At 33.4% G+C, this 21,720-nt stretch overlaps 1 protein-coding gene across 1 annotated transcript in view; it reads right to left on the bottom strand.

Moving 5' to 3' along the window:
• The window catches only part of mlt (tubulin folding cofactor E like protein mlt), a 64,951-nt gene that overhangs the window by 18,485 nt on the left and 24,746 nt on the right, over window positions 1-21,720 (bottom strand). The window contains exons 2-4 of the mRNA XM_088257159.1: window positions 19,055-19,398; window positions 17,826-18,508; window positions 16,785-16,884 (exon numbers count right to left, since the gene is read on the bottom strand). Of these exons, the coding sequence (XP_088113285.1) occupies window positions 16,785-16,884; window positions 17,826-18,508; window positions 19,055-19,309 (1,038 nt within the window). The 5' untranslated portion in view covers window positions 19,310-19,398. The remainder of the gene's footprint in view (window positions 1-16,784; window positions 16,885-17,825; window positions 18,509-19,054; window positions 19,399-21,720) is intronic.

The raw sequence follows: 21,720 nt of genomic DNA, 5'->3' as shown, positions 1-21,720 counted from the left end.
TGAACCAAAAAAATAAGAAAAAACTAGTTTTTTGCAATGCGAAAGATTTATTTATAAATAAATTATTCGAATATGCGTGTTTGAGGCACATCCATACAAATATCTTCTATTTCTAACCCTTATCCACACCCGATAGTGCACAGGGCACTGCATCGTATGGTCGCAGTATTATCTTGATCATTACTTACACGAAGGCAAGGTGATCACTTCTCCGCTTCAGGGACCAGTTCATAGTAATATTAAATAAATATCACAGTGTAAAATTTTGATTATTTATTTTCATATACTTATGTGCCTCATATTAATTACAAGGGAAAAATATGCGAATAAAAAAAATGGCGCCAACTGTTGGGTTTCGGTGTTATTTGCGTACGATTGTGAAGCAACTATAACACGGGTGGATTGGCGTCTTGGGAATTGTCACACGGGCCTTAAATTTATTAGTTTCCGAGGTCAATTAGTTGCAAGAGAATAATCGATTTGTAATCCTTTCCAACGTATTGAAATACCATAAATATTCATGATTATTTACTTTACCTATAATCGCGGGAACAATTATTTATTGTTACCGATTACGATCTCGACGGAGTAATTAAAACATGTGGTCTTTGAAGGCTTCCAATTATCAAAGAAAATATACAAATAAAAATCAGTCAAAATTAAACTGTCAATATATTCTTGAATGTTTTTCGTACATATTTTGTTTACCGCACAGAAGGTTTTGTGTGTGTGTGTGTGCGTGCGTGCGTGCGTGCGTGCGTGCGTGCGTGCGTGCGTGCGTGCGTGCGTGCGTGCGTGCGTGCGTGCGTGCGTGCGTGCGTGCGTGCGTGCGTGCGTGCGTGCGTGCGTGCGTGCGTGCGTGCGTGCGTGCGTGCGTGCGTGCGTGCGTGCGTGCGTGCGTGCGTGCGTGCGTGCGTGCGTGCGTGCGTGCGTGCGTGCGTGCGTGCGTGCGTGCGTGCGTGCGTGCGTGCGTGCGTGCGTGCGTGCGTGCGTGCGTGCGTGCGTGCGTGCGTGCGTGCGTGCGTGCGTGCGTGCGTGCGTGCGTGCGTGCGTGTGTGTGTGTGTGTGTGTGTGTGCTCCACTTTACGTATGCGTGCGCGGCTTCATGCTGTTTTTGGGTAGTTGTTATTTGGAGTTGGTAGGCAATGCACAATAAATTCTAAATAACATTTAGAATTTTTACGGAGTGTGTGGAAGTTTTTGGTAAGGGAATGTAATTTATTATGGTATTTTAATGTTTTTAATGTTTTAGAATTTAATAAACCCTGATGATGACAAGGTTCTTATCGAAACCAGTAGGTTAAAGTGTAATAATAATAAAAAAGTGGTTAAAACAAAGTTGTTCAATGTCATACAATAATTAATGTAGAGTTTTTATTTTCGACTTTTTGACATAGACGGGCACATAAAATACCCATTATTACCAGCCTAGTGATACCCATCATTAATTGAAGCCTATCGATGTCAGAAGAATGGAAAATTATATGTTAATTCTTATGACATCTTTGCTACGATCTTCTATTTGCGAAATCTTAAGAAATCAAGATAATTATATATGTATATATGTAATAAGTTTGTCTTTTACGAAAAAGTGTGTCATCAAATTTCATGTTTTATTGCTCAATTAGGTACTATTCTTACTTCGCTATTCGTACACAGTTAGTAGAAGACTATTAACCCTTAATAACTAAACATTCATGTGGCGGACTACGGAATTAAAAACGTGAAACTTAACCAAAAGCATTTATTAAAAATAGGAATCGGTTACATGGCATTTAAGTTTGGTTTATTAGGAATGAATGTAAGAGACATTTCCGCACAGCTACTACATATGTATGTCAATATTGTGCGATCCACAAGTGGCATTGTACCTACAAATATAGTTTAGTTATCTAGGGTTAATCTGTCCTAGACCCCCCATTGTATACCAACCAATTAATGAAAAAAAAATGAGATCTATAAATGTGCACAAATATGAACTAATCATTAAAAGCCCAGTGGTCCCGTACGGGACCACGGATTTGTGTCGTTCAATGTTCTACGGTCCCGTATGAGATCAGTGATTATGGTACATTTTGGACTCGGATAACACCGATTTATGACTATCTATTAAAATTTTTTTAGCGAACATTTCGCAAAAAATGTTTGACCAGTGGGTTACCTCCATTGCGCATGGCACACGGGTGCTAACAGGCTAAAAAATAGCATTTCGGTAATTTTGGGCGTGTTAACAATGTCTAGTTTAGTCTAAGTTGACTACTGGGCCGTGATGCATGTGATATGTAGACTGCGTGGTACGATAAGCGCACGTCTACGTATATCCGATCAATCCACGAATAGAAAGGAAAAATGAATAATAGAGTTTGCCGAATGGCGTGGTTCATTCGTATTATGTTTGCAAGTAAACAAAACATGTTAACATATTCCATGTCATGCACGATGACTTGACATATTACGGTCATAGCAAATGTGTTCCTTGGAGAAAAATGCTAAATTAAACACATTATTGAATAAGAGTAAGAGCTTAACTGACAGTATGAAACGGAGTACTGGTACCAATCCTAATGTATGGACTGAATGTAGTCGAAATGCGATCTCTCAGACGAATGTGCGGCAAAACGATTTATAATAGATGTTTGAATGGAGAAATAAGGAAAGAATGCGAGGCTGAGATGAGCATTTTCGATAAAACTAAGAAAGGAGTGTTGAGATGGTTTAGACATGTGGAATGAATGAGGAAAGAACGGTAAAACGAATTCGAGAAAAAACCTTCAGGTTTTACCAAAAAAGATCTACAAAAAGTTCAATAAGTGGCTTGATATTTATTTTTAATACACTCTGTTATATTTTTAAACTTTAAAAACGTTCTCCTGAAAAATCAGGTTTTTTGATTTACGACGTTTTTGAAAGGAGTGAGCGATATGTATTTGGTATTCTTCAGTCAAGAAAAACCCTGGATTTTTTCGTAAATGTCTGGGTAAGCAAAAGTTAATTTTAGGTATTAATAAAATAAGAATTAGTAACGATAAAATAAAAAAAATGAGAATGGTTTATAGTTTTATAGCTATCGAAATACATTTTTTTGTGATGCAAAGATAACCCAGTTCCACATCCGTTGTAAGGCCAAAAGTAGCACAATGGGGTAAGAAATTCACCATAGGGTTGATGGAAAGGTCGGGGAAGCGAGTGACGCAAGCGCACTGCCTCCTAGCTGAAGTACATTTGATTGATCAGGGATACAGAAAATAATGAGGATGCATAGCAAGAAGTGAGAGTGAAATTCATTGCAATGCGTGGAATATACAGACACGCACAGTCGATTCCGCTTACTTTGGATATATTTTTATTTTACTTCAAATCCAAGTGACTAAAATCTAGCTACGGCATTTGTAAAATGCGTGGAAAATATAGACACGCACAGTCGATTCCGCTTACTTTGGATATATTTTTATTTTACTTCAAATCCAAGTGACTAAAATCTAGCTACGGCATTTGTAAAATGCGTGGAAAATATAGACACGCACAGTCGATTCCGCTTACTTTGGATATATTTTTATTTTACTTCAAATCCAAGTGGCTAAAATCTAGCGACGGCATTTGTAAAATGCGTGGAAAATATAGACACGCACAGTCGATTCCGCTTACTTTGGATATATTTTTATTTTACTTCAAATCCAAGTGGCTAAAATCTAGCTAAGGCATTTGTAACTACTTAGGCTGATTGAAAAAATAAGTTTTTAAAGTAAAGTATAAACTGTAAGACTACAGTAAGATTTACAAATAGCTCGTTCACACGTCCCTCAAAGGGCCTAATCTCACACAAGGAAGAAAATTGCCCAAAAAATGCCAGGCAACGTGGTACCTGCAAAGTCGTGGTCTTTGCAAACAAGTGCTCTTGTTTTAAGATACTAAACGGATACGATTTTGAAAGGAGGGCAACTTTAGAGTGCGCGAAATTAATTGAAGCGTAGGCAGGAGGAAAGAAATCACCGAACAATCCTGCGATGAGTCATCTCTAATAATGGAAGAGAAAATCGCTCAAAACTTACACCCACAAAGATATTCGCATAATGGCACATTATGCTTTAGCAATGTGAGAAGAAAAAAAACAATTACACGCAAGATTAAGGCGGGATAATCGATAGTCCGCAACAATTTTTTTTTTAAACCCAGGTAACATTTAGCGTGTTTGATTTTTTTTGCCTAAAGCACTGTTGTATTAAAAAATAAGTTTTTCTTCGAAATTATTACAGTGGAACCTCTCATAACGAGCATAACTCGTTCCAGAATCTTACTCGTAAAGCGAAATATTTTTTGTTTTAACTGGCGCGGAAGTCCCGGCTCACAAGTTAATGTCGTGAAAAAGGGACTAGATCTTTCTCTGTAACTCGTTATGCAAAATGTCGCTCGTTAAGGGAGCAACGTTTTCACTCGTTACGCGAATTACTCGTTACGAGAGGTTTCACTGTATATTGTTTTGAAAAGAAAAGAGTTATTGGAAGGTAAGGGGTTTATAAAACATATATTGGCCAAATTCCAATATACATACATTCTAAAAAAAATGTGCGCAGACAACACGTCCGGCCATTCGCGCAGCCGGTCGGGTACAAACTTTGAGAGTACACCGCAGGGATAGGCAGAGAGGATGAAACACCACACTATTATATACTGATATACAGTCCTTTCCTAAATAGCCAAACATTTAGTCATACATGCCCTCCGATAACGCAGACTTTTGACACCACCAGATTTTAGGTTCTGATTGATCCGATCGTGCCAAGTCTTTTTCGGCCGTCCTCGTTCTGTTATCCCGCTCACATTCGCCACACATATATTTTTTTAAACATATAAATTTAATATGACATAATATTAAATTTGCGGTTTAAAAAATTGATAGTTAGTGTCTGCTCTATTGCAAAATAAAATAATTTGATATGTGTATCTATGAGACAGAGAATACTATTATATGACGAGTCTAAGAACCGTGAATATTATGTTCTTCATAAAAAGTCCACCAGGAAGTAGAATGTGATGTAATAAAAAAAAAGTAATAATCCATTATGTAATAATATAAAATTAATTTGCAATACATAACATCGCAAGTGTGCTAGGTTCGTGACGCCCATACAAAATGTTGGGAGCGCGTTCGACAAAGAGTCGAAGGAATTTCTTGAAAGGACTACGATGTTATGTAACTAACCGAAACAGTGTACAAAAGGATACAAGTGTCAAAGAACTGCGCGCTAAATCTAATTATGTAAATTCGCCAGTGGAAAATTCCCGCGTACTTTGATACTGCGCGCTGGCATTGCGCGTAGATCGTCTGTGTACAAAATATTGGGAATGTCTGAATTGAATGTATAGGTGTTAGATAAACTGTTGTGTCTCTGTGTTTCTCAAACATAAGAAACAATAATACTAGAGGTTTATTGTAACTGCAGACAGTAGAATTCCATATTGAATTGTTGGGTAATATATCCAAAATAAACAAGGTTTATTTGGTTGAATTCTACATTTATTTATGTATATCGCTCACTCCTTTCAAAAACGTCATAAATCAAAAATCGTAAATTTTCAGTTGTACGTGTTTTCGAAATGCCCAGAAAATGTACTATATCCCAGCAAAAGCGGCATATTTTTAACTTAATATTTACCCGCTACAGGGCAGAAAGTGTTGTTTTTGCATTTTGAAGAAAAGGTATTGTTTCATTATTTTTGTACATCTACTAAATATTTTTCAAATGGAGAAAAAACCTTACCTAAAAAGATCTGTTGCACAGTTAAAAGTTCGATACGTGGCTTGATATTTATTTTTGATGTATTGTAATATATTTTAAAACTTTAAAAACGTTCTCCTGAGAAATGAAGTTTTTTGATTTATGACGTTCTTGAAAGGAGTGAGCGATATGTTAATACGTGACGCGTTTCGTCTTCTTAGGACATTATCAAACACTGCAGATATTGCCCTAAAAGGACGAAACGTGTCACGTATTAACATATATGTACATAAATAAACGTAGAATTCAACCAAATAAACCTAGTTTAATTTTGGATATATTACCCAACAATATTACAGGTGTTCCTAGTATATCAGTCACAGGTACAAATGCTATGATACGTCAAGAGATGATTATATCATGATACTTGTATGGAGCTGTAATACGTACAATATACTAGCCACTAGTCAAATCTGTTTCAAACGAATATAAGCAGCGATAACATTGTCACTCATAAATCATAAAACTAATTTTAGCTTATCAATGACTTGCCGGTCAGTCGTTTTGAATTGTATATTGTAAAGCCATCTCTTTCTTAGTCTATTGGATTATTATATACAAATGATGAAAAGAGACAAATAAACATGTCGATGTCAGTCATGGCGTGTTAAATATCCTTCGGCTCAGGACTTACCGGGTTCGGAAATACGCGGAGATACTAAGTCTCACAGATATTCCGATAATAAATAATTTTGGGTACCGCGTATTATGAAATCGGAATGATAATATTTGTATGCATGAGAGCTGTTGCAATATGCAAAACTTCTTTTAATTAGTGAGACTTGTTGACAAGAATTGCGTAATGTGTAACACGTTTCTAAACTTCATATGCATCTCTCAAATCTTTAAGGGGGTACTGGTATAGTACGAGGTACCGCATAGTACGAGATACGAGGAGCATGAAGCAGAGTCTCGTTACCAGATTAGTATCTGGTAACAGGTAGCGTATCCTAGTATTTTGACATGGGGATATCGTTAATAGCGATATCGCTAACTAGCAATCTAAACACAACACTAAATAATATCAATCTTAGTAATTCTGAAATCCGGGGAAATATGGAACGAAACGGAAATATTTCCATTGACATTTCGCTCACTTCTTTCAAGAACGTCATAAATCAAAAATCATCAATTTTCAGTTGTGCATGTTTTCGAAATGCCCAGAAAATGTACTATATCCCAGCAAAATCGGCATATTTTAAACTTAATATTTACCGGCCACAGGGCAGAAAGTGTTGTTTTTGCATTTTGAAGAAGTGAGCGATTTCGTACCTACACAAAAAAATATAATCGTGTGTATAAAAATATTGAAACGTTTGAGAACCAGCGTTGGTAACCTTGACGGCTATCTGATTTCAATACTCAATTCCGTCTCCGATCAGCTGGTTTTATTGTTATGATCAAACATCATACATAATGTAAATAAACAATCGTGCTTTGGGTATAAACGAAATCAGTGAAAAAAAAAACATATATAACTGAAAAATGCATTTTCTTGCGGAAGAAAACAAATCTTATCAATCACAAATTAACGTAAAAAATTGAAATAATATCGTGATTAAGGCCATTTTTAATTAATTTTTCATTCGTTATTTTAGCCTGAAAATTTTTGTATAATGACTGAAGATGTAAGATTTTTTTTTACAAATTTGCGATTGGTTTTCTAAATATCATAATCAACCCAAAGCTAAAATCCCCTTAACTAATTAATTAAAAGCTCCCTAATAATAACTACAAAACGTTACAAAATGTCGAGAGATAAAAAAAACTAAAATGCAAAATATTTTTAAAAAATGCCTTATTTCATTAATGAATTATCGGCGATTTTTAAAATATTTTGGCGACTAAGGCGATCACGTTAAGTTCTAAATATTCTAACTTATTCACACACATGGGGTATCTAATGTCAAAGGTAAGCAAGTGCATAAGTTATTTCATATTGCATATGTATATATGAAAAACGTTGCACGATCAAGAGTCATTGTTAGTACGAAATAATAAAGACTGCATGCATAATACTAGACAAATCTACATGCACTAGATTTTCATGGTATATGTATATAATATGTATACATATATATGTTTTGGAATAAGTATAAGATAGCATGCTTGTATTTCGACAGTTCGATTTCAATCAGGAGTTTTCACATCACGACCATTTAAAACAATAGCTTAGCAATGCAAATCTTTATCTAAATTCCAAACTGGAGCATGCAAAGCGAAGTCAGTACATACACAAATATTATGTGCATTTTATCTATGCTTTGTGCATGGCGTATGGATGTGGAAGAAACAAATAATTAGATAATTGTAATATATCTCTTCTTAGTAGATTTATATTATCCACTGACACTTCTTGATGGAATTGCCTTTTAATATATTATTAGATTAAAACCATTATTTTTAGCTTTTCCAATTTATTTTCATTAGACCAGCGACCGGGTTTCGTCGTTACCGACATCATTAGACTAAACCCGGTCGCTGGTCAAATAAAAATAAAGTGGAAAAGCTAAAAATATTGGTTTTAATCTAATAATATATATATCTCTTCATCTCGCGATAGGCCATTTTCCGACGGGAGAAATAACGAAGTAAACATACTACATATACGTAAAAAAATATCCATGTATTTCTACAAGACTGAAATATCATTTGGAAATATCGCGTAATAAACTTGTCGACATTTCTGTCAAATTGTGTCTAAAAAGTAGATAATAATATTGTATAATATAATAGCCAATTTAAATTGCGCCGTTTCAGTGGAAAAGCACCTCAAGGATGCTTTACAATTTATAGTAATTTTGAGATTAAAAAAAATATAATAACAAAAGGCAAAACAGAGGGTCGACAAGGTGTGGGCAGAAGATAAATCTCCTGACTCCGGAATATATTTGTGATTATTTTGTTGTAAAACCTTTTTTATTGTAAATTGTTATTGTATCTTGTAATGTATAAAATCTAGTAATTAAAAAAAATATATATTGTATTAACATGTAAGTATTTCGGCTCAACACAGGCTATGCCTAAAGAGCTGTTATAGGTACATATAATTAATAAAATGTAAAAAAAATGTATCTATGTACATAAAATAATACAAAAATATGATATTGCACGGGGATCAGGACCGTTGAGGCGCTGTTTAGAGTTGCCCGAGATAAGGACAATTACTCTCAAGTGAAAGTCGACGTCAGGGGGACCTGACACGACACACACAGAAGAAGAATAATAACAAATTTATTTATTTAATTGAACCGAATATGTTTCATTATTATCGACGATATTTCGTCATTTTCGGGAACTTTTGCGGTTTCTTGTTGAAAAACTGAATTAAGTGTTTTTTCACGGGCTTCTTTGGAAAGCAGCTTAATTCCGTAAAGAGAATTCTACAGATAACGGAAAATGTCAATAATGAAATTCCATTTAAAATTTTAGTTTCACTTGGTAAATGCCTCTATAATTAGTAGTATTTAAACAGTAAAACTTAAATAAAAAATGGATAGATATTACTGCAGTGACTACCAAATCAAAATGAAAAAAAAATGGTTGCAACGCCATAGACAAAAAATATCTACAATTTTGTTTGGATTAAAAAAAACACTAATAATGTATATAATATTGGTAATTTATAACAAAATATTCAATATAGTATCTACTTAGAATGATATTTTAAAAACGCATCGTTAAGTTAGCTTGCATATGAACTTATTAATGAAAAATTTAACTTTAATGATGAAAAAACCTCAAAATCTTAAAAAAAAAAACAAAACAAAAAACGAAAGAGGTGAGCTTTTAATAAAAGTTTTCTTGAGGTATCCCACCTTAAAGTCTCTTTAAGAGCTTAGAATAAGCTTGTATATTGTATATTTATTGATTCGATTAATTTGTAGAACTACAATAATTTGATCTTCACATTCGTTTGAAAATGACATGACTAGGCGAAACAATTGTCACAATATTAATTTGTATGTGTTTTTAACAATAAAATACAACTTAGTAGACTCAAAAAATCTGTGTTTGATTTAACAATTAATACATAAATTGTATATTGTTATTAAACTATTACAAAATATTCGATATGGTTGTGATAATAATTTATTTTTTTATTTTTTGTGACATACTAGATATTATTTTTATAAAAGTACAGGTACATCATTGGTACCGACACATCAGACGAGCTCTACACTATACCATGTAACGAGTAGGTCAAGTAGTGTTAAACCGGTGTTTGGAGGTCACCATGACCACGTCTCCACGTGTGCACACGTACCAAGTAGAGGAAATACTGGTCACTACATATCAGCCTGCTTATCATGCAACTTTATGGAGTGTCACAAGTCACGAGTGATAATCATAGCGATGCGATACAATGCTTCCGTGATGTTGTCAAGCCAAGTTTAAGATTTTACCAAACAAATAAAACACATAAACTAAAAAACTAATGACATCTCGATATAGATGAAGTATAATGTGGAAATATGGATATTTTCACAGGCTGGTGGACAGGTCGTAAGCCCTACAAATTCCCAGAATACCATATTATTCTTCAACTATGTTGAGATGTATAAAATGTGTAAATAACTCCTATGTAGAGAAAGCCAGATATGTGAACAAATATTTGGACACACTCAAAATGTTGTGAAAAAAACTGAATGTTAATGTTTTTATTACTTTAACATTTTTCACAATACTTACCAATACACCGCTTTCCCTAAGGGGTAGGCAGAGATAAGAGAACACATCTGTCTTTGCAAACAATCTTCGCCACTTCCACATTCATGAATCACCTCATATTCCAGTATTCCACACTCATTATTCCGACTCCGTAACCGACCAATTGAATTACATATTTTAAATACTTGACCGTACCAAGTTTTCCTCGGTCTTCTTCTATTACCAACCACATTCGCCTCATAAATTTGTTTAAGTATCCTTTCTTCACTCATTTGAGATATAAATTTTATATAACAATAATAAAATAATATATCTAAAAGTAAAAAAGGACGTATTTACATACACTCCTCGCCTCCTTCACATCCATACATCTAGTCATACATGCCCTCCGATTACGCAGACTTTTGACACCGCCAGATTTTAGGTTCTGATTGATCTGATCGTGCCAAGTCTTTTTCGGTCGTCCACGTTCTGTTTTTTCTCTCACATTCGCCACATATATTTTCTTAGTCATTCTCTCGTTATCCAAATATCGTTATATATATATATATATATATATATATATATATATATATATATATATATATATATATATATATATATATATATATATATATACATATATATATAAATATATATATATATATATATATATATATATATATATATATATATATATATATATATATATATATATATATATATATATATATATATATATATATATATATATATATATATATATATATATATATATATATATATATATATATATATATATATATATATATATATATATATATATATATATATATATATATATCTGGCGGTGTCAAAAGTCTGCGCAGGTCAAATTACCAGCAAAAAATAACTGCGCACTTAAATTTAATTAATCACCTGGCCAGAAATCGTGAAAATTCAAATCAATAAATATTACGTCGATGAAAAATTGATAATTATTTATTTAAGACTATAAAATTACATGTTATAATATGTGAGATTTATCGAGAGATAAAAAGTAAACATGAACAAGTGTAATAATTTTACGATCAGTAATTACTATTTTACATCTAAAATACGATAAAAACAACCAAAACACAGTTAAATTTACAGACTCGTATGTAATTTTGCGTAACAAAATGGTAAAAGTAATGTGTCAATATGAATACCAAATAAATAATGTTATATAAACATACAGCAATGGTATTATCGTAGGTTGATTATATAATTTTAAACAAAATGTACCCAATTTTAAATTGAAATACATAATTGCACATCATAATGCATTACTCAAATTCAGGAGACATAATTAGATTATGTTGGCATATCGCACACCTAGATGAAAACTGTATCAACTAAAAAATTCTAAGTTTGTAGATAATCGCGTTTTCGGATTCTTATATATATAGATATATGATATATATCTTAGATATATGCGTCTTCGTATGTACGAAGACGCATATATCAATTTATCCGATTTGTCAATATCTTAAAGATTATATAAAAATTTATATTTGAAGCACTAACTTTGTAATTTTCCATTTTATAATAAAAATGTATCATTTTTTTTTAAATCACTATAAATATTTTATTATAACTTATAACTATAATGTCTACCGGTTTCGAAGCAAACCGCTTCTTTATCAAGACTGATAACCAGTGAGACTTCTATGACATTCTATACGTTTTTCGTCTCTCCTGAAAAAACAGTTTTTTTGAGTTGATAGTCTTTTGATCTAGGTGTGCGATATGTATAATATTATAATAATAATAAAATAATAAAAATAAATACATATATGGTATAACGTAGTAACTTCCTATTATTTATTTTATTCTAATTATTGTATAATTTAATATCAAATATATTTGAATCACAAAATAACGTGACACAGAGAAAAGAATTTTGAAAAAAATTTATTAATTTTGCGTGTTACAGTGTTATCAAACAGTCTCATCTTATAAGTATAAAAAAAATTATACATATAGTCACGTCAAATTATACACAACGAACTTGACAATATAATAACAAATAAAACATGATTTTCTTTACATGACATAAGAAAATATTGAGTATATTACACGTAACTTTCGCGCACGTGTTTTGAACAATAAAATATTTTTTATGCTTTGGTACGAATAGCACTGAATTGAATCAATGCAGTGTTATGTTATTCATACATACTCGCCGATTATTCTGACTCCTGGCCGGACCACGCCCAAGTATTTGATCAAGCCAACTTTTCCTCGGTCTTCCTCTACTTCTATTAACCTCAACAACATTCACCTCATAACTTTGTTTTACTATCCTTTCTACACACATTCGATTCACATGCCCAAATCATCCCAACACACCATTCTTAATTTTATCGATAATGCTTATTTGAATGTTTCAAATTCCTGTTTTATATGTTATTCACTATTGTAAACGTATTTATGTTAATGTTCTGTTAAATTTCTAAAAAAATATAATAAAATTAACTAATTATATTTGACCAGCAACCGGGTTTCGTCGTAACCGACATCATTACCAGTCTGATGACGTCGGTTACGACGAAACCCGGTTGCTGGTCAAATAAAATTCATGTGTAAAAAATATATGGTAGTTATTTTATTCTATATAGAATTGTAAACCCAATTTGATACATAAATTCATAAAAAAGTTACGTGTTTCTCAAACGTATGTTTTAGAGAAAACTGAGAAGGTAAAAATCTAAGACGGAAATAAACCAAAAGGAGGTATCTCAGATCGCAGCTAAAAGCTTTGGCCTCCCGAAAAACACAAAAATAATCATAATGTGGGGAATAAAACCTTGACCCAGTTTTTTTTGGCCCCACTGAAGAATGTATCTTTATTACCAATTAATGTAAAAAATATAAAATATAGATTAAGGAAATTAGATAACACATATGTGTGCTGAAATATTATATCACACACCACGCATGATGTATTTCAATTAACATTTAATTTTTGCATAATTTCGGAAGAATTATTTCAATTATTAAATGCAAAACATACTTCACTAAGTTTAAATACAAGAGAAAAAATATGTACAGTATCTACTCAATGAATTAGGGCCACGCAGAATTTCACGCAATTTCTCAATTCAAACAGGAATAACTCAGAGAAAACCTTGAATAAAACAAAATTGAATTTTATTTACACATGAAAACTTTATTACGCTTAAATTATGCATATATTTTCATATAAATATAGTTAGTATTTAGTATTTCCACCTTTGGCAGAAATAACTGCCTCAATTCTTTTTGGCATACTTAAAATGCACTGTTTTATCATGTTTTTTATTTCTTCGTCTTCTGACCAAATTTTTTGAATATTTTTTTTTAGATAGTCTACTGTCGGATTTGGAAATGAGTATACCTTATTTTTAACATGCTCCATACGTTTTCTATAGGATTAAGGTCCGGAGAATTTCCAGGCCAGGGGAGCAAGGGCAGATTTTTGTTAGACAAAATTTTTATTATTGATTTAGCCCGGTGGCAAGGTGCCCCATCCTGCATGAAGGTGTATGGACCTTCTGTTGGGTCGAGTGTATGGTAGAAGGGCAATAAAATTCGTTCGAGGACCTGCTTATAGGAATTTCGGTTCATTGTTCCTTCCACGAAAAACAACGGCCCAGGTAAATTGTTAATAATACATGACCATATCATTGTTGCAGGGGGGTGTTTGATAACTTTTACCACACAGGCCTCATTGTAACGTTCCATTGGTGTTCTCCTGACGAATCGACGGCTCTCTGTCGCGGCTTCTAACTGGCACTCATCACTAAAGATGACCTGAAAAATAATGAAAATTTAAGTTTAATTCAAATATATAAGTTTATTTACTAAAATGATATGTTGAAAATTCAATTTAAATAAATACCTTTTTCCAATCATCTACCGAGTAATTTCGATGTAGCCTGGCCCATTTTAATCGATCCGCTTTCATTCATGGTGTCAATTTTGGTACTTTTACAGGGCGCCTGCATTTTAGATTTACTTCGTAAAGACGTCGCCTCAGTGTTGATACCGATATATTTATACCCTCTTCTTCCAATTTTATTTTTAATGTTTTTGCTGATGCACTACGGTTTTCTAAGGCACTTTGAACGATTTTTCGATCAGTCCTCGGTGTTGTTTTTCTAATCCTACGACAGTTCTTTCGCCGATTGCTGGTGGCGGGTGACTGATTTTTTATTGATTTTGAAATTCGGTCCACTGTTTGACGAGAAACGTTTTATTTTTTTGAAATTTCTCTATTAGATAGTATTCCTAATTTCAGTATCACTATAACACTAGACTTTTTTTCCTCAGAAATGTCTTTACTTTTTCCCATTTTGTCCTTTTCAAAAAAAACACTTGTGTTTACAAAAAAAAATTATACTTTATGAACTAAAATTAAAAATTAAGTTTTTTTCACAAGACACGATAACTATATAACCTCTCTGAACAAAACAACAACCAGAACTCAAGAAACTTCACTAATAAATGAGATAGGACCATTTTTTGAACTTTCAACTATCTGTCTACCTGTGCTAATTAGGGACCTTTCTCAGAAAAAGGGTTTGAAATTTTGTAAAGGCTTAAATAATCCAGGTATATTTAACATATTATTGAAGGTAATATACATGATATTAGATGTCAATAGAAAACTTAAAGTATTTATGTAAAATAAATATAATAATCCAAAAGATTTCAGAGTATTCAAAAAAATAATGGGTGGCCCTAATTCATTGAGTAGATACTGTAGATGCATTGAAAAATACGGATATCATATTTATAGAAAATGCATATTTATAGAAAATCATGATAAAGTATTTCATTACATTTTTTTTAAGTTAGTGATACAACACTGATTCTAGAATAATGTTTATGGTCCAGTATTCGATAAATATTTAAAAAAATAACTAAATTTTCTTAAGCCTAGGTAAAAACTGGTATTTTGTATTGAAAAAAATAAGATTTTCTTCGAAATAAATAAATGATTTTGAAAAGAAAAGTGTTATTGAAGGTAGGGATTTGAAAAAAAATTAAAAAAATATTTTTTCAATATTCGTATTCTAAAAAAAAAAGTCAAATTCCACTACATAATTTTTTTGATATTAAAAAATATTTTTTCAATACATATACTAAAAAATAAACAAATACACATATTCTTAAAAAATTGGGCGTGACTTGCCCGGCTCTCAGCGCAGCCGGACGCTTACTGAATTCTGTTACTGCGAGTAAGGCCTTTATTTAATTTGAAATTGTAAATAAGCAAATGCTGTTTTTTCGTTAAATGCTTGACTTGATGCACAACGCCACGGAATCTAACGAAATTGAGATAAAATGGATACAAATCCTAAATCATAATTAAAATGATGAAATTTGGCATGGAAATCTGTAGCTGATTGATAGTAATTTCATTAGATTATCGAAATTGCAAAACACGTCTGCGAAATGAATCGTGACGTCAATCCCAATTCAGACGAGTTTTGATGTGCGCAGTTATTTTTTTTCCGGACACATGTGTTGCTGGAACATCTTGGACAAGTGCCAATGTTTACTTTGAACATGTGAGAAACTCCGTTTATTACATTCGTCAAGGACTAATAGTGTGATGAAATGGTATGTAATAGTGGGATAATAACAAATTGAATAAATAATGACACTCTCCTTATCACTTTTCGTTCATTTTCTGTAAAACGACTCAAAAACACTAGTTCACGACAACCGATTTTGGAATTACGATTCCATCATCAGGTCAACGGTAGACTACAGCTGACCTGATGGAATGGGTATTCCGAAACCACTAGTAATGAAGTACTGTTTTTAAATGGCATTAAGTAAAGTTAGTAAAGTGAACGATCAATGATAAGGAGTGTCATATTACCATACAACAAAGTTAATAACGCTTTCAAAATCGGTACGCGACCGGATGCGCGAGAAGCCACATGTGTTGTTCGCGCACATTAAAAAAAATACATACTTATAAGAATTTTATTTTTTTAGATTATAAATTGAAAAAAAAATTGCTTATCGTTCAATAACTTTTTTCTATTCGAACCCACATTAATATATTTTTTTAAATCCAACACAAAAAAGGCATTTTAAGCGAAAAAATCAATTACGTTAAATGTTAGCTGGGTTTCAATAAAATTAAGTCGCGGGTTATTGATTACCCCGCCTTAAAATACAAAATAGAATACATAATAATTAACGTACTAGAGAATAAGACACGTAAGTGTAGCAAGCGTAATTCCAAGAATTCCTTATTAAATTTTCCAAATGTATTAAGGGAGCCGCAAACCAAAAAAGATTGAGAGCCTCTGGTAAAAAGGTAAGTTTTCTTACCTGGACTCGAAGACTAGTCAGCTGGGGGAATCTCGCAAGCCTGTCAACCTCATCCCATGTTGTCAACTCGGTGTTGTTGAGGTTCAGGAATCGCAACTTCCTGAAAACGGATGAAACATTGAAAATTATGCCTCAATTATTCCATGGTTCCTAAACTGCTCCACATGGTACACTCCTCCATTTTAAATACGCTGTAGATGTCATCGATTAGCCTAATAGCGAGTTTTTTGCCTAGAATTTTCACTCTTGAATTACATGAAATTATACTAACTTTAAACATAAATTGTAAATCCACCCACGAGTAGGCATAGGCTTTGAAACTTAAAAAGTTGAAACCTGAATAGAGTCATGATAAGCGGTGTTGCATAAGCCGTAGCTAGATTTCAGAGTCACTTGGACGTTAGGTAAAAAATTCGATTAGCCTAGAGTGGATTTGCTTCATACAACACGATCAAAGTATTGCAAAGTTCATTTGATTTATTTATTTGAATTCACATGTACATGACAGGAAAGCCAATTACAATGTACATTCATATACTTATATTTTTTGAAAATTCACAAATTAAAATAGCAGAAAGTTTAAAAAAAGCATAGAAAAATAATACAACAAACAAAAAATAATAATTTAAAAATCACAAGACAAAAAATAATCACCAATATACATACATCATGTTACATGGTCCGAGAGGAATTGCCTAAATCTAGTAGTGCTGAGATGAAACAGATCCACCTCTCTTGGTAGGCCGTTCAGCAGACCAATCTTCCTCCCCACAAGCATTACCGATGGTAAAATGCACTCAGGAAGAACCAATGGTCTGAATAGCCTGGTTCTAAAGTAGTTCATATAATTCAATACGCTCCAAGATGTCAGGATTATAAACCAACCCGTTTAGAAGCTTGAACGCCATCATGAGCAAGGCAATAACTTAATTATTTTTCATCTATGTCAAAAAATGTAAAAATAACTCCTTAGCTGAGAAATCCAGATTTGCATTTGGACACACTCAAAATGTTTTGCAAATTAAAATAAAATTGACAAACCTGAAGCTGTTGTGGGGAGATTCCGTAGGGACGTCAGACTCGCAGCCACTTTCTGAGCGATTGTACTCGACTCCACTCGGGTTGGGGTCCAAGCTCAAGGAACTCAAAGGACACTCGTTGAGCACCAGAGATTCCAAGTTGGGGAAGGCGTAGCCCAACTTGCAGACCTCCTTCCAATGGCACACGGGATTACCGGAGAAATGAAGCTTCTTCACTTGGGGATACACGGCTCTGCAGTTGCCATCGACAAAACCGTTCAAATTCTCGTTTACCCTGTCGTTAGATTCTCCATTGACTCTTTCACAACTCAGCGCATCTTTTTTTCCTTCAGTATCATTGCAGTTATCATCTGAACTACATCTAACCATAGCTTCGGCCTTTTCATTTTGTTCTTCATTCTTCTTAGGACAATCTTTCAAGTTTTCAACGCCGGGAGGATTCAGATCCACGTGGGCGTATTCGTTGAGACTCAAATGGAGTTCTTCCAAGGCTGGAAGGAGTTTTAGAAGCGTTTGCACGCTGGCCCAGTCTACTCTTGTAGAGTTGAGAACCAAGTTCTTCAGATGGGCCCAGCACGCATTGTGCGAAGCGTGTTTGTTCAAAGCTTCCAATTGATCAGAGAGTCGGTTGAAGCTCAAGTTGACAAACTTCACTTGAGGCATGTGTTGAAGTATACCGAACACCTAAAATATTTAAAAAAATATGTTAACATATCTGACAACTGTCAACTGACAGTAATTAGTGAAAATCAAAAATTATACACATTACAGATGTGGAGGTGCTCAACAAAACGTTACATTTACATTAAAAATGATTACAAGTAATCAGGAATTCTAGCTTTTAATTTATTCTACGTTTTGATACGATTTAATGATTAAATATTGGTTTAACACGGGATTGGTCACGTTTTTTCGCAACTTCAATTAAGATTTCGATAGAACACAGTAAACGGAACAGATCTGCATTTAAATGTTTTTTTTTGCAATATTGGAAATATTGAAAGCTGTCCCACCGCATGCCCAGATCTGATACAGAAGCATCTAGGCTTCCTGGCAGATCTGCTCTTGCTAAGCATTTTTTTAAAACTAAGTTGCGAAATTTATTGAAAATGTGAAACAATATAAAATTGTATCCCGATTTTACTGTGAATTTACATTGGAAATATTGGAAATGTAACTTTTTGGTGAGAACCTCCACAGATGTCAATTTACAGCAAAACAAAAACTTACCTCTCCCCACTTTGTGAGCTTATTTTTAGCTAAGTCTAGTTCCTCCACGTCACCGCACTTGTCCAGCAGTTCCTCTCCATCACCAGCCGTCTCTATGTCACAGTCGTTGAGGACCAGGAGTGTCGGTACACTCAAGCGAGGGGACCTCTTGGGCACGAAGATGGCTACCGGCAGATCACTGATATGCTTCCCAACGCCAGCGGCGTGAGTGTGCCAGCCGTACTTCTTCTCCAAGGCTTCCAATAGAGACGGCATGTCGAGGCTAGTCTTGTTTCAGATAATTAGAGTGGTTTGGTTATAGTTTACCCCGTGACTAGGTGAATTTTAAGAATGGCAGTGGTTACCTGAAACAACAGAAAAACGTATATAGTCAACTATAAATATCAATAAACAACTGTGACTGCAAAAATCTATGTTCATATTTTTAGCAAAGAAGAAATGGTTTAGTAAAATACGCCAAAGTATTCATGACACGGTAGTTGTCAAGAACGATAATTGACGGTGTTAAAGCAAGAATAAACTGGGAACTAATATATTCACAAATTTTCAGATATAATATATTTTACCCACAAAATTTAACTTTTTTTAAGTACACAAAGAACAGGTTCACGAATACTAAAAAATACATTTTCGACAAAAATCAATCGCAGTAGACTTATTGAAGAATACGAAAAAAATTCAAATCTTGTAAAAGCCAATAATACAAAAACCGTAGTAGGTATTACACTCCTAAAGAAGTTATATTAAAATGATTTGGTGATAGAAGCCAAACAAGAAAGACTCATAACTCTGTAGTTGTATTAACCACAAAAATAGACGAATGTTTACCTTCAGTGTCAAAAGAAAAGTTATTCAAGCGTTGCGACAAACAAACGAATATATATGGTATAAAACTAAAGCAACACCACGCACCAAACCAAAAAAATCAAGGTATAGTCGTTTAAGAAACCACATAAAGGAATAAAAAGAAATGGCACGAAAACAGAATATGGATCATAATACCGGCACGTGGCTGCGGAATAAAAGTAGAACAAAGGAAATAAAAGAGAATAACAAATAAAAAGCAAATGTAAAACGAAACTATTAGAACATAATGCAGCTTTTTGCTCCAGCTCTTACATGGAGTACGTCACGCTTGGGCTAATAATGGAAGTGGTGAACGAAAGTGAAACGTCACGGACCCAGTGACGCAACAGAACGGTGGACAGATTCAAGTTTTGTGACGGCGAAATTACGGAACATTTTTGTACAGAGATTATGAATTCTTCGCTTGGCAAACACTTCGGTAATACTTCATGCTTGCATTTTTTGTTCGTGGCGAAGAAGTCGTTTATCGGAAATACAATAGAAAACGATAAGTTTCAGATATTTGTTTACGCCTTTTTGTATTGATAAAATATTACGCCGATACGCTCTTGTATGGGTTGAATAATACATATAACATTGTTATCAGCTAGTACAGTGGTCGGCAAACGTATTAGCCAAAGAGCCACATTACAACGATTTTTTCTTCTTGAGAACCAAATATGTTCTCAATTCTAGTACACCTTTATTATAATTAATTTTAGGCCATTATTAAATTACGGGTACACCAAATAAATTTTGATTTTACATAAAAAAGGATTTTTTTAATAGACAAAAATCTATCCATTTTTCATTAAACTTTTACCATTAGTTCTTAAAATAGATTGTGACACGTATTTCGATGCTTTCCACAAACATCAAAATACGGTGTTTTAAAATGATGCGGAATGCATCGAAATACGTGTCACAATGGATTTTAAGAAATAGTGGTATTTACTAAGTAAAACTTAAATTAAAAATTGATAGATTTTACTAAAAAGTGACATCCGAATCAATTAATGAAATGATAAAAAAATCTATTGAAAGTAAAGTATGCATAAGACCGCTACTTATTGCGAATAATGTCCTGGCATCTCCTTTGAAAGTTTAATCAAGTCAGGTTTGTATGTCGTTTATTTTTAGTACGTTTCCAGGTTCTCGGCAAAATGACGATTTCTCAGTTTACTTTTAATAAGGTTCACGCTTCAAAAAGATTGTTCGCATGAATACGTAGAGTCGAAGAGCTTTTCCGCGGATATTTGTGCAGGAGCCGCGCTTAAAAGGTCAAAGAGTCGCATGCCGCTCCGGGGCCAATCTTTTCCGACCCACGAGCTAGTAGATAACATAAGTTATTATTATGATATAATCTTCTAATGAAAAGCCATCGGATTCATAACCTACATATAAAATATAAACACAACAATTATAACATGACGTTCAAGGACTCAATTTTAAATAAAGGTTGTTATAAATTAAAAATATAAGATTTCAAGGCCAAATTTGAAGTGGCGGTAGGTAGCCACGCGAGAAACAGAAAGAATTGCATTAAAGTGGTGCATTTTGCAATTAGCAAAGCGGCACATCCGCTGGCTAACCGGTCTAGATTGCAGAGTTAATATTGTTACTAGGGAGCATGCAAAAATCAACGTCGAAAATATGAAGAAACATCGGAAAGCGTTATCTAGAGCGTCAAACTAATATTGCTTATTATAGACGGCGGAGAAGGTCGCCTCACCTCGTCCAATTGATACAAAACGAACGAGTATAAAATTAAAATTAAAGTATTAAAATATAACGAAAATTTTTCCACATTTCAATGTTCT

Source organism: Brachycentrus maculatus, unplaced genomic scaffold (assembly GCF_059751285.1).
Source record: "Brachycentrus maculatus isolate JH-2025_06_01 unplaced genomic scaffold, ASM5975128v1 h1tg000071l, whole genome shotgun sequence".
Lineage (NCBI taxonomy): Eukaryota > Metazoa > Arthropoda > Insecta > Trichoptera > Brachycentridae > Brachycentrus > Brachycentrus maculatus.
This window is presented reverse-complemented; position numbering and strand designations above follow the sequence as displayed.